Source organism: Mercurialis annua, linkage group LG5 (genome assembly GCF_937616625.2).
Source record: "Mercurialis annua linkage group LG5, ddMerAnnu1.2, whole genome shotgun sequence".
NCBI classification, from domain to species: Eukaryota; Viridiplantae; Streptophyta; class Magnoliopsida; order Malpighiales; family Euphorbiaceae; genus Mercurialis; species Mercurialis annua.
Window position 1 is genome coordinate 47,562,516 of NC_065574.1, and position 13,662 is coordinate 47,576,177.

General features: G+C 30.0%; 1 protein-coding gene across 1 annotated transcript; it reads left to right on the forward strand.

Moving 5' to 3' along the window:
• Positions 1-2,667: 2,667 nt before the first annotated feature.
• Positions 2,668-13,453, forward strand: LOC126681975 (ent-kaur-16-ene synthase, chloroplastic-like). The gene is made up of 17 exons (XM_056105913.1): positions 2,668-2,867; positions 2,952-3,020; positions 3,454-3,621; positions 6,652-6,782; positions 7,692-7,741; positions 7,920-8,208; positions 10,103-10,283; positions 10,381-10,589; positions 10,668-10,788; positions 10,876-10,973; positions 11,059-11,273; positions 11,765-11,874; positions 11,958-12,053; positions 12,129-12,344; positions 12,464-12,605; positions 12,677-12,922; positions 13,030-13,453. The coding sequence occupies exons 1-17, from the start codon at positions 2,668-2,670 to the stop codon at positions 13,333-13,335; spliced, it is 2,847 nt and encodes a 948-aa protein (XP_055961888.1). The 3' UTR covers positions 13,336-13,453.
• The last annotated feature ends 209 nt before the right edge of the window (positions 13,454-13,662 follow it).

Below are 13,662 nucleotides of genomic sequence, written 5' to 3' on the forward strand. Positions count from 1 at the left end.
CTTCAACACAAGCATTGAGCTCTTCTTCAACCTTACTTTCAATAGTTTTAGCTTTCAAAGCAATACCCTTAGTTTTCTCTTCTTGAACCTTTTTCAACTCTTTCATTTCTTCCATGTAAGTCATCTTATGAAGAAGCAAGTTTCCAATGAGTTCATCGGTTCTCAATTTCTTCAAATCATAGGCTTCTTCAATGGCGGTTATCTTCGGTTGCCAATCTAGGAGAGGCAATGAACGAAGAATTTTGCCATTGATTTCACCAAGAGTGTAATGCTTACCTAACTTTTTGAGATTGGTAGTGATGGAAAGAAGCCTATTGGTAGTGTCGGTTACACTCTCATTGGGCTTGTTCTTGAACCCTTCATATTCTCCAATGAGAAGCTCAACCTTCTTGTTCTTGACTTGAACCGTTCCCTCATGGTAGTTCTCAAGAATCCTCCACATATCTTGAGCCGTTGTGCAATGTTGAACCCTTCCTTGTTCTTCTCTACCCAAGGAAGAAAAGATAACACAAATGGCCTTCCGGTTGAGAGCATTGGCTTGAATATGTTCCCTAGTCCAATCCTTTCTTAGCTAAGGTATGATGTTGCCATCTAACTCCTGTGTAGGAGCAACATAACCATCAAGAATAATTTTCCATAGGTTGACACCATCCATATCAAGGTAGTTTTCCATACGAAATTTCCAATTAAGAAAATTCGTTCCGTCAAAGAAGGGACGAAGAGTGTGAGTAAAGTTTTTGGTAGCCATCAAGATCTTGAACTCGCAATTAAGCAAAGAAGGAGCAACAAAGCTTTGATACCAATTGAAATCCCTAAATAGCTACCTTAGAGGGGGGTGAATAAGTTTTAGTGGGTAATTAAAATTTAGTAGGAGTTTAAGAGTAGAGAAATAGACACAAGCAATTTAGAGTGGTTCGGATCACAACTCGATCCTACTCCACTACTCAATCAAGGATTGAGATTTTATAATTCACTAATTAGAATTGTGCTTTAAAGCTAAACACAAAATTTACAAAGAGATTTCCAAGAGATAATCTCAAACTCACAATATGCTTTTCTAAGGCTAAACACAAACCTACAACACTAATGATTGAATCACAATGATTAAACAATCAACAAAGAGAATAAGCAACCAATAAATGATGCACAATAAATGTAGAGAGAATAAATTGAATGCTTGGGTATATTTGTTGTTGCTAGAGTGTCTAACCTCATAAATGAGGTAGACAAGGGGTATTTATAACCCCAACAACAAACCCATGAATCTTCTAGAAGAAAACTCAAGTTTGTGCTGAAAAACTGTCTGTCGCGCCCGTGATTCCCTTCGTTGCGCCCGAGATATTTAAATGTCAGGAATTCAGCCAACGGTTGAAGGCCACTTGTCAAGAAACTTATGGAGGGCTCTGAAATAGCCGTTGGACCTTCAACGGTCATATGCATCGCGCCCGTGATGCAAATGTAGCGCCGCGATACAAGTCAAGATTCAAACAAGTTTGGATGATTGATGAATCGCGCCCGAGATCTTCCTTGTTGCGCCCGAGATTAGTGAATCTCGCCCATGATGCATGAGGCATCTCGGGCGCGAAAACCTACTCGAACTAGGTTGAATTCCGATTTTTCGCTTCTCGCTAGAAAGCTCTGATTCGACCCGGGATGGTTTCTATATGTTCCTACACACTAATAAACATGATTAGGCTCTTTAAATTGATTGTCAAACTCAAAATTAGGGTTCAAATGGGACTTGGTCCAACACTTTGGAATGGTGCTGCTGAGGGCAGATACAATGCTATGGTCTCTTGGAAAGATATCTCCAAGACTAAGGATGAAAGGGGCCTGAACATCAAAAGGATAAGAGATTGGAACAAGGCAGTTATTAGCAAGCATGTCTGGTACATTTTCAACAACCCTGACTCTCTCTGGGTGGAATGGACTAAGAATAACAAAATAAAAAAAGGGGAGCTACTGGAGTGTCAATGCTGATAATAATTCTAGCTGGATCTGGAGGGGTATCATAAGTACTAAGGAGGATATCAGAAAAATCATAAGCTACAGAAATGGGGATGGAAAAATTTTAATTTATGGTAGGATCTCTGGATTCATGGCTGCTCAGTTTTGGAGAAGTTTCCTAGAGTGAAGATGAGAGATTTTGATATCTCAAAAACTGCAAGAGTTGTAAACCTCTACAGACAGAATAGGTGGATTCTCCGTGAGGCTATGGATTCTGTTACTGATGAAGCCTGGAAATACATAAAGAACAATTTCAAGCTGCAAAATAACATTGCTGATTCTATAAACTGACAGGTGGTCAGAAATGAAAAATTCTCTATAGCTCATACTTGGGATATCTACAGTGACCATTTTGAAAAAGTCTCATGGAGCAGAATTGTATGGGGGGAAAAATCCATCCCCGGGTGTAGCTTCATTCTTTGGTTAATTCTGAAGAAGAGAATCAGAACTAAAAACAGACTCAAGAAGTGGGGGGTCACCAGTGATGATGTTTGTGTGATATGCAACATGAACCAGGAGAACATTGACCATGTTTTCTATGATTGTCAAGTTACTAAAGCAATCTGGAGTAAACTACTTTCCATATGTAACTGTCCCAACAACATCTTGAATTAGATGAGACTTATAAGTTGGTTTTGTAGGAAAGCCTCAGGGAAAAGTATGCTAGCTAACTTAAGGAGAATCATCCTTTCTACTACCATTTATTTCATCTGGAGGGCTAGAAACAAGAAGGTCTTTGCAAATGAGACTATTTCCATTGAAGATATCATCAGTAGGATCAAAGCTGTTATTAATGCCAAGTTCAGTAACATTAAGATGTCCTCTACCATCTATAATGTAGTTCTTAATATCTCTGGATTGTAATTGCCTTCAGTTTCTTTCTACTGTGTGCTTTAGGCTGCCTTGTTTAGCAGTTTTGCTAGTTTGCTAATAGTGTTTTGCAGGCTGTTCCTAGCTGCTGTCTTTTTTATTTGCTGGGCTTGGCCCTTAGTTGTATTCTTTATTGCAGTCTCGTAATAAAGCTTTTTTGGTACTTTTTCCAAAAAAAATATATATAAAAAAAATTATTAATGATATACTAAAAATATACTGCAATTATACTAATAATAAACCAAATACTATTTTTAAATTTTCAGTTTTAATATACCAAAATTATACCATAATTATGCGGACATTATACACATCGTACTTTTATAAATAATTTTATTTTTTGGTATTGTAAATAATTTTAAATCAGATGTTATTTTTGTATATAAAAACAATTCTACAGATACTTTTGTAAATATTTTTAAAATTTTAGATACTTTTGTCATAATTCCCAAAACAAAATTGGCAATCAAGCTCTCTTCTAACTCCTCCAAAAATGAGATGTTGGTCTCTGCCCCTCAATCTACACAGTGTTATTAGGTGCAGTATCGATTACTCTCTGCCCCTCAATCTACACAGCTCTCTTCTCCGCCCCTCAATCTACACAGCTCTCTTCTCCGCCCCTCAATCTACACAGCTCTCTTCTCCGCCCCTCAATCTACACAACTCTCTTCTCCGCCCCTCAAAAATGAGATGCTCGTCTCCGCCCATCGTATGTGAAAATTACTCTCGTAGACTAGATAACAGGTTTTTGGGAATGGCTCCCTTCAAGTTCAAAATTCCTCTATTTTCCTCAAGTCCACTTAAATGGATGACACATAAATATATTTTAATTTAATATGATAATTTCTTTATCAATTTGCTTATGTGTCATCCATCTAAGTGGATTTGAGAGAAACGGAGGAAATTTTAGACTTGAGGAGAGCCACTATTGACTTATTTCTTTCACCTTCTTTGATTTAAATTATTGATACCTATCTATGATTATATACAAAACAGAGGATCCTAAAGTGTTATTTTCTTTCTAAATTAAAAAAAATCTAAATGGTTCGTGTATCAATACATCTATCAAATTTTAATATATATATATATATATATATATATATATATATATATATATATATATATATATATATATATATTACTACACATTATGAAAAGGTCAAATGTATTAAAAAAAACCCGACCTTTTAGCCCTTTTTTTATTTTACCCTGACGTTGAAAACTGGTCAATTTTACCCTATTTTGTATTTTTGTGTTTCAATTGTACCCTAAAATATTAAATTGACGTTTTTTTCGTTTAGAAAAAAATTAAAAAACGTTCTCCATGTCTAGCATATATTAATTGTATATGTTGAAAATTTATTTAGATTTATTTAAATTATTTAAGAATTTAAATTAGTTTTAATTTTATTACAGTTTTTATAGTTAGTTTTTAAAAATAAAAGACTTATTTGTACTTTTATGAATGGAAATAAATTTAATTTTATCTTTAAACTTAGTTAATTAAATGATTTCATCATTTAAATAAAAAAATTGTGAAAAAATAAAAAATTTGGGTACAATCGAAACGAGAAAATGTGAAATAGGGTAAAATTGACCAGTTTTCAACGTCAGGGTAGAATTAAAAAGGGGTTAAAAGGTCGGGATTTTTTTGAGATAATAGGCCTAATGAAAATGGAAAAAACAAATCATTAAATATAGGTTAAACTCTCAAAAAATACAGAACATTTGCATTTTTGTGTACAATCGAAACGAGAAAATGTGAAATAGGGTAAAATTGACCAGTTTTCAACGTCAGGGTAGAATTAAAAAAGGGTTAAAAGGTCGGGATTTTTTTGAGATAATAGGCCTAATGAAAATGGAAAAAACAAATCATTAAATATAGGTTAAACTCTCAAAAAATACAGAACATTTGCATTTTTGTCAGTTATGACCAAAATTTTTAAAATTTGCAAATATAATCTATTTTGGCAAATTATGTTTCTTTTATAGCCAAATTCGAATCAAACCGATTTTCTTTTCAACATAACAACATGTATATAAAATTTATTCACTATAAAATATCAAACATTTGCATATTATGTCATAATAAAAGGTTTAATTATAATAAAAATCAAAATTGAAAAATGGTTATAAAAGGAAAATAATTTGCCAAAACTGGTTATATTTGTAATTTTTAAAAGTTTTGATCATAATTGATAAAAATCACAAAAGTTTGGTTTTGAGGGTTTAGCCTTAAATATACTCATAATTTAAGTTCATAATAAAAAATAGTTTGTTTATGAATTATATAGCAATTATAATAAGTAATATTATATAAGTTTCACAATGGCAATAAAAAAATAATACAACCCAACAAAAAAGAGTTACTATATTATATCATTATAGTTAAATATTTGATAACCCAACAAAAAAAGAAGAAAATCTTATACTCCCTCCGTCCCGTTTAAAAAGTCCCATATTCTATTTTAGGATGTCCCATTTAAAAAGTCCCATTACTATTTTTAGAATAGTTTTCCATTGAATAACCCATTTTACCCTTATTTTAGTTATCTTAAAAGAGTTTTATGGAAAATTCCACTATCATTAATAGGGGCAAAACATGAAAAAATATGAAAAGATAAGAATGATTATTGTTTTATTAATCTGTGTGTAAAGTCAAATGAGACTTTTAAAGTGGGATGGAGGGAGTAGTATTTTATTTTTTAGTCAAATATTTGATAAATAAGAGAACAAGATAAAGAAACAAATGTAGTTATTAGGTGAACCTTTTTTTTGTTTCAAATTTTAAAAGGACAAAATTTTGCATAAGCTTTCTAAACTCTAAATGCACGCCAGTGAGGCCTTGCCCAAGTAGCTAGGTCTTCCAAAAATATTTTTGAAGTTTCAACTTTAAATCTCAGCACAACTAAATTAAAACTGAATTACCATAATATGTATTTAACATCTAATTTAAATTAGCCTAATATTTTAAAAAACTCAGATCTTATAATCTCTTTTTGATCCTATCCTGATATTAAAAATTTATCAATTTTATCTTATTTCGCATTTTATTGTCTCAATTGCATCTTGAAATATTAAATTGACGTCTTTTTTATTTGGAAAAAAATTCAAAAACGTTCTTCATGTTTAGCATATTTAATTGTACATGTTTCAAATTTATTTAAATTTAGTTAAATTAATTAAGAATTTAAATTAATTTTAATTTGATTATAGCTTTTAGTTAATTTTTAAAAATAAAAGATTTATTTATATTTTTTTTAATGGAAACGAATTTAATTTTATCTTTAAACATGGTTGATTGAATGATTTTATTATTTAAGTAAAACAAATTACAAAAATTAAAAATTTAGGGTAAAATTCGAACGATAAAATATAAAATAGGGTAAAATTGACAGCATTCAACGTTAGGGTAGGATTAAAAAGGGGTTAAAAGGTTGGAGTTTTTTTTAAGGCATTAAGCCATTTAAAGTACATCTATTTAAAAAAAAAAATCTAAATGCACATCTTTTAACGAAAAAGGAGAAATCTAAATGCAAACCTGTCAAATAAAACGCGACAAGTACTAATTCTGTATATGTGTTCATGTTTATCTATGAAATTTTTAAAATGATCGTTGCTCAGCATGGATTGCGTGGTTTTTAAGTTTTGATTTCTATAATGTATCAATCGTAATAAAATATTATGTACTCATGGACTTAAAGTTATGACGTGTTTGAATTTTGATTTGTTTAGTATAAAATTTCATGAAAATCTCATTATATAAGTGTATAGTCCAACAATTTACTGGTTCAATTCTGAAAAATCTCTTTCTTTTCTTGCAACCAAAGAAATTTTACTCATGTCGCTTCTCACCAGAAACATTTTTACATTTGCATGTGAACGGAAAACATCTTCATCATTAAGTAAGTAAACTATCTTCGGTTAAACGGGTTAAAATATTTTGCGGTTATCGAAATATAAACTTTTCATATTCTGGTGACTAACGTTTTATTAGTTCCATTTTGATAACTATTTTTACTTTCGTTACAAAGAGAGGTTGCTTATCTACTCATGCGAAATTTTATTTAGGTGTTTAAGAAAATCCTATAGTATATCCTTAATGTGTCATTTTTTATATTTTATGGTGTATCATGTGTGTCGTTTTTTCATTGTATATTTCTGTGTGTCGCTTTTTTCTATCCTTTTGTTTAAGTGGCGTTCTTACATAGCAACATCGGATTATGAAACAATTTTACATTGTCACGTAAGTAAAACTTCACCGATAAATGAGTAACTTTCTGTTGTAATAAAAACAAAAATTAAATCACAAAATATAGCATATGAAATATTGGTTAGCGAAGTATAAATGGCCTATAGTTCCATCTTCACAAAATATTAAGCAAAGGAATAAGTGCAATTACCATTTAATTATATTATTTTTGGCTTAATATTTTTTAACATAAATTATAATTTTCAATTAATTCGATTGTTGATAAATTTCCATTCAATTTCAACTTTATGTTTCTAATAAAATGTGGGCAATAAATTTATTCAATCCTGTCATATGTTCTTTAATATTATTTATTATTATTTGATCCAAGAATTAGTTTGTCGAAATTTTAATTAATTAATTAAAAATATAAAAAAAGTTAAGCTAATTTTATTTTAAAGAATTCAGTTTTATCTAAGTAGTCACATTCACATATACTTGCAGTACTGTTTTTAAATTTCATATATGAGAAACACAAAGTAGAAGTGTAAATTTTTTTTTTCTAAATTTGATATTGATTATAACTTATATCATTTCATGCTTGATATTTTCTTATAAGCAGAAACATCTTATAAGTTTGCACGATGCGAGAGAATTGATACCGGTTCTTCGGTAAGTTTTTTAATTATGTAATTACTAAATTACATTCAAATCTTTAGCTAACCTTGATAAAAGTTATGTGAGCCTCACTAAGGCTAAAACATTCCGAGTGTTTACGTGTACTTTTACGTGTACTTTACGACAAGAGATTTTTACGGGTGAAATTAATAGATGATGTTTAATTAATCAGGATGAAGGAGAGAAATCAAAAGGAAGAAGAATCGAATTGCTTGAAAAAGCTAAATTATCGATATCAGCTTATGATACGGCTTGGGTGGCTATGGTCCCTTGTAAAGAGTCAAAAGAGAAGCCATTGTTTCCAAAATGTTTGGAATGGATTATGGAGAATCAGGAAGCTGATGGATCATGGAGCCCTTATCCACACCACCCATTGCTTTTCAAGGATTATCTATCTTCTACTTTGGCTTGTGTTATTACTCTTCACAAATGGAATCTCGGCCGACCACTCATCAAAAAAGGTAAATATATAATTTTATTATCTTTAAATTTATACTTAAAATCTACGTGGAAATTGTTGATTGCGACAATTTATATTTTGGCAGTTTTTCCGCAATTTTTAACTCTCTCTCTCTATATATATACTATATCAATTCTCCAATCGCTCACAAACTAATTTTTCATATAAGAAATTATAATTATGGCATCTGATTCAACTACCACCTGATAAATCCTTCACAAAAAAACAATAAACCTTACGAAAAAAAGACAACAAACCTTTTATAAATAAATAACAAAAACACTTTCTAAAAAAATACAAAAAAATAAATAAATAAAACTAATGTAGCCCGTAAATGACTTCATTTTATTGTTAAAAGTTATTCAGTTAATCTTCATTTTTTGATAGTTTTATTGATAAATTTTTATTAATCATAAAAAACTGAAATAGAGTTGGTTATTTATTATATTCTATAAATTAAAACAACATAAATAAAGGGATGACTACCGTCAACGAAAAAAAATAAACAATTGACGGTTGCCGGAAAAAAATAAGTCTATATTTAATATTGAATTAATTATACATAAATTTAAAAAATTTAAAAATCATTTATATATTGATTAATAAGTAATCTTTAATTAATTTATTATTACTTAAATTTATTTGATATTATGCTAATTGTAATAATATTTCTCTGTTAAATGTTAAAAAAATATGTGCTAATTGATTACTCCCTCTGTTTCAATATAGTTGTCCATTTTACCTTTATCGTACATTTTAAGAAAAGCAATTATTGTTTATGGGTTTTATAAAAAAAAAATTCTTTTCTTGTAATATCCCTATTTAATATAAGGTCCATTTACAATTTACTTTCAATTTATTCATTAATTGATTTTAAATAAAGGTAATATAGGAAAATAAAGTGTAAAAATTAATTACTTTTTAAAAGTGGACAAGAATATTGGAATAAAAAAATTCTTAAAGTGGACAACTCTATATTGGGACGTAGGAAGTATAAAGTTAAATTCTATATTAATTGACCTTCGCTTAAAAGTTAAAGGAACAGATTGTCTATTATATCTCTGAGTAAGCAGCACGCGCCGAGTCTTATATAAAAATAGAGTAAATTGATAAAAGAAATAAGTTCATGTACTAAATTAACCATATAGTTAAGATATGCACTAATTGATCATGATTTGCAAGTTGAATAAACAAATTGCCACTTAAATAGAGCTTCTCATAATTGATTTTACTAAGCGGTGAAAGTTGGCCTTTTTATAACTATATTCCATACATATTATGAATCAAGCAGTGTTTTAAAAACCAAATCGATGGCAGAATCGGTGAGGCCACCGATTTTTGGTTCAACAGGTTCAATGACTGGTTCGACCAGTTTAATAAATTTAAAAAAATTATGGTTCACCGATTTTTTATCGGTCCAATCTGGTTCAACATTCGGTTTTTACCAGTTCATTCGGTCCAATTCGGTTCAACCTAGACAAACTAAAAGATTCGGTTTTTTACTTTTTCAGACCAGATCACTGATCGGTTCGTATTTCAACCGGTCCGTTTGGTTCGTGGTTCAACCGGTCTGACCGGTTCCACGGTTCAACCGGTCCGACCGGCCGGTCCGACCGGTTTTTAAGACACCGAAATCAAGCATAACCTTTATCTATTTAACCAATTTTCATAATCTATTTTATTAAGTTGGCAATACTGAAATGACTGGATGACCATTTGTTTTTAAAAAATATTTGTTGGGTTATTAAAATATTACAAATGAAACGTTGATAATCGTTTTGTTAAAAGTGCATAGTTCAATAATCTTAATTCTTTTAACACATCTATCAACTGCTCATTCCATCAGAATGATATCAATGTGTTATTAATTTTTTTATCTTTCATCCATTTTGTAGGTCTAAAATTTATTAAGGCTAATTGTTGGGCTGCCATTGAAGAGAGACAACTGCCACCAATTGGATTTGACTTTACATTTCCTCACATGATAGAATGTGCAGTAGCAAATGGATTAGATCTTCCTGTGCATCATGAGGTATTTGATGTATTGTTACAAAAGAGAGCAATAGAAATAAAAAGGTATTGTTCTACAACTTTCATATTCTTTCGAAAAATGTCATATTATTCAACCAATCAAATGCACCACACTGATTCAATTTTTTTTTTTATTGTACAGATGTGAATTGGAAGGAACCAAAGCCCATTTAATATACATATTAGAAGGACATGAAAATAAATATAATTGGGAAGAGATAAGTAAATATCAAAGAAATAACGGGTCATTTTGCAATTCACCATCAGCAACTGCAGCAGCTTTATTTTACAATCATGATGAACGATGTTATGGTTACTTGACTTCGCTCTTACATGATTATGATAATGCAGGTAAATAATGTACATGTTAATTAAAAAATTTGATAATTCTTTTATTTTTAATAATTAATTTGTATGTTGTATTTTCAGTTCCCACGGTTTATCCACTGAAAATCTATAACCAACTTTGTGGAGTCGAGAATCTTCAGAAGTTAGGAATGGACGATAGACACAAAGCACATATAGATAATGTTCTGGATAACATATACGGGTAATTAATTAATTAATAACATTTTAGATCTTTTAGAAAGATAATGCATAGGTTAAGCACTATAAACATAAATATTCATTTTTGTAGATTATGGAAGCAGAAAGATGAAGAGATATATTTAGATGTCAGATGTTGCGCTTTGGGATTTCGTCTACTGCGATTGAATGGATACGATGTTTCTTCTGGTAAAATACTTAATAAATATTTTTATCTTTAATTTAAATTATAAACTAAAGAACCTTTACTCAAAAATAATGACTTTTTTTGTAGATGTACTAGCACAATTCTCCGAAGAAGAACATTTCTTCAATTCTGTGAGTTTACAATTCAAAAGTATAGACACAATTCTGGAACTGTTCAAGGCTTCAAAGTTAATGATATGCGAAAATGAACATATTCTTGAGAAGATAGAAGCTTGGACAGGCTCTTTCTTAAAACAACAACTACTCAGTTGTGCTATTAAAGATTTTAAACTACGTGAAGAGGTAAATATAATATTTATGTAAAAGTCAAATTCATCAATATAAATTATTGGCGAAATGTATCTATCTAGCATGTTTGCCATATATACTATGATCTTTCAATTTTATCATATATACTATCACTTGCAACCATTTTCATATGTACCCACGATTTATTTAGAGCTTCCGTGGTGTGATGATATTTGTCTAAATATGCAAAACAATCATACATGGTGTATATAATATCACACCTCATCAACTCCAAACAGATCGTGAATATATTTGAAAAATGTTCAAAATATGATGATATATATGGCAAGATTTAAATATCATGGTACGTACAACAAATACTAAATTTATTAATATATAAATATATTTTGCGAAAATATTATTAAATATAGGGCAAAATTTTACCCAAAATTTTTAATTTTGAGTATCCTTGTAAGAGACCGAAACAATTTATTGTAATTAAGAAAAATTATTTATTTACTTGACCAATATATGAAATTATACAGGTTGATCATGCTCTAAGATATCATTTTGACAATTTGGATTTTGTTGAGATGAGGTGGGAAATACAGCAACACAAAGCGAATAATGTTCAACTTCTAAAAACATCTTATAGGTAAATAAAAGTTGTTGGTCAATAATTAAAGGTTTTTGGATCTCTTGTTGAGGAATATTCATATTCTAACACATCCCTATCAGTCTTAATAACGATAACAGAGACTTATTAGCACAGAAAATCCAAGAATATAACATGTGTCAAGCGGTATATCAAAAAGAATATAAAGATCTTGAGAGGTAAATACATATTTCGAGGTTTATGATTTTTTTCTAGAAATCCTTTATATTGATACGTCGAAATATTATATGTAGATGGATTAAGATTTGCAAATTTGATGAACTGAAATTTGCAAGGGTTAAGCTACATTTTTCCTATTTCCTCAACACTGCAACCCTTATTGGGCCCGAATTGGCAGATGCTCGACTCTCCTTTACTAAAAATTGTATTTTAGCTACTGTTATTGATGATTTCTTTGATATTGCCGGCTCTAAAGAAGAATTAGAAAATTTAGTTCAATTAATTGAAAGGTACTCTTCTTGTTTTGTTTTTTTTATTATTATTATTGATAAAGTGATTAATTCATATATATATATATATATATATATATAAAGCATCTTAATTTCTAAACCTGGATAAATATTTACAGTTGGGGGGAAACTTCATCTATTGGGTGCATCTCCGAGCAAGTTATGATCATTTTTTCAGCTCTTGTAGACATGATTAAAGAGCTTGACTGCATTGCTTTCAAACATCATGGAAGAAGTATTGAGCATCATATGGTCAAAATAGTAAGAGTCATTTCCATTTGTAAAATTTTAGTTTACATGTAATAAAGCTAATCACATTATTGACAATCCAGTGGCAAGAATTAGTCAAGTCTATGATGAAAGAAGCTGAATGGACTCGAGAAAATATAAAACCATCGCTAAATGAATACATGGAGCATGGATGTATTTCTTTAGCCTTAGGACCACTTTGTCACATAACGACCTATTTTCTTGGAATAACGTTACCAGAGGAAATCATGGCAGGGCAACAAATATGTAATCTATTGAAGCATGTCAACCTTGTTGGCCGACTTCTCAATGACATGATGTCTTTCAAGGTACCAAAAAAATTGAAATTCAGTTATTGTTAATATGAAAACACTATAGCTTGATATCGCAACAAAAAAATAACATGCTCTAATATAAAAGCATTTTACATTCGCAGAGAGAACGCGAACAAGGCAAATACAATAGTGTATCTCTACGAATACTTCATAGTGAAGAGAGCATGACAGAAGAAGAAGCTATTGAAGCCATAAAAAAAGAAATTGAGATTTATAGAAAACAATTACTACGAATGGTTGTGCAAAAGGAAAACAGTTTGCTTCCAAAATCCTTAAGAGACTATTTTTGGAAGACAAGTAAAATGATGCACTATGTTTATAAGGACAACGATGGCTACTCAAATATCAAAAATGAAATGGAAAATGACGCAAAAAAATTATTATGGGAACCGATTTCTCTTTCTTAATCTATTACTTGTGTTGTAGGTTTTCCATTTCAACTATTTTACTTCTTTTATAACTTATTGTAATTCATACTTTATCCAGTTATTATATGTTTTATGTGGTTTGTGGTATTTTTTTGAAGTGTATATTGTTTGTGGTATTATTATTTATAAATCGCTCATTTCTTTAAATTATCATTTTCCTCCAAAATTTAAATTCTCATTCTTCAGCAATTAACTTTTAAATATTTGATAACTTAAAACTAGTTAAATGAGTATCGAATTCGAATTGTTTTTGTAATGCCTAAGGAGATGATGAATTATATAGGTAAAAGATATAAGGTATATGGG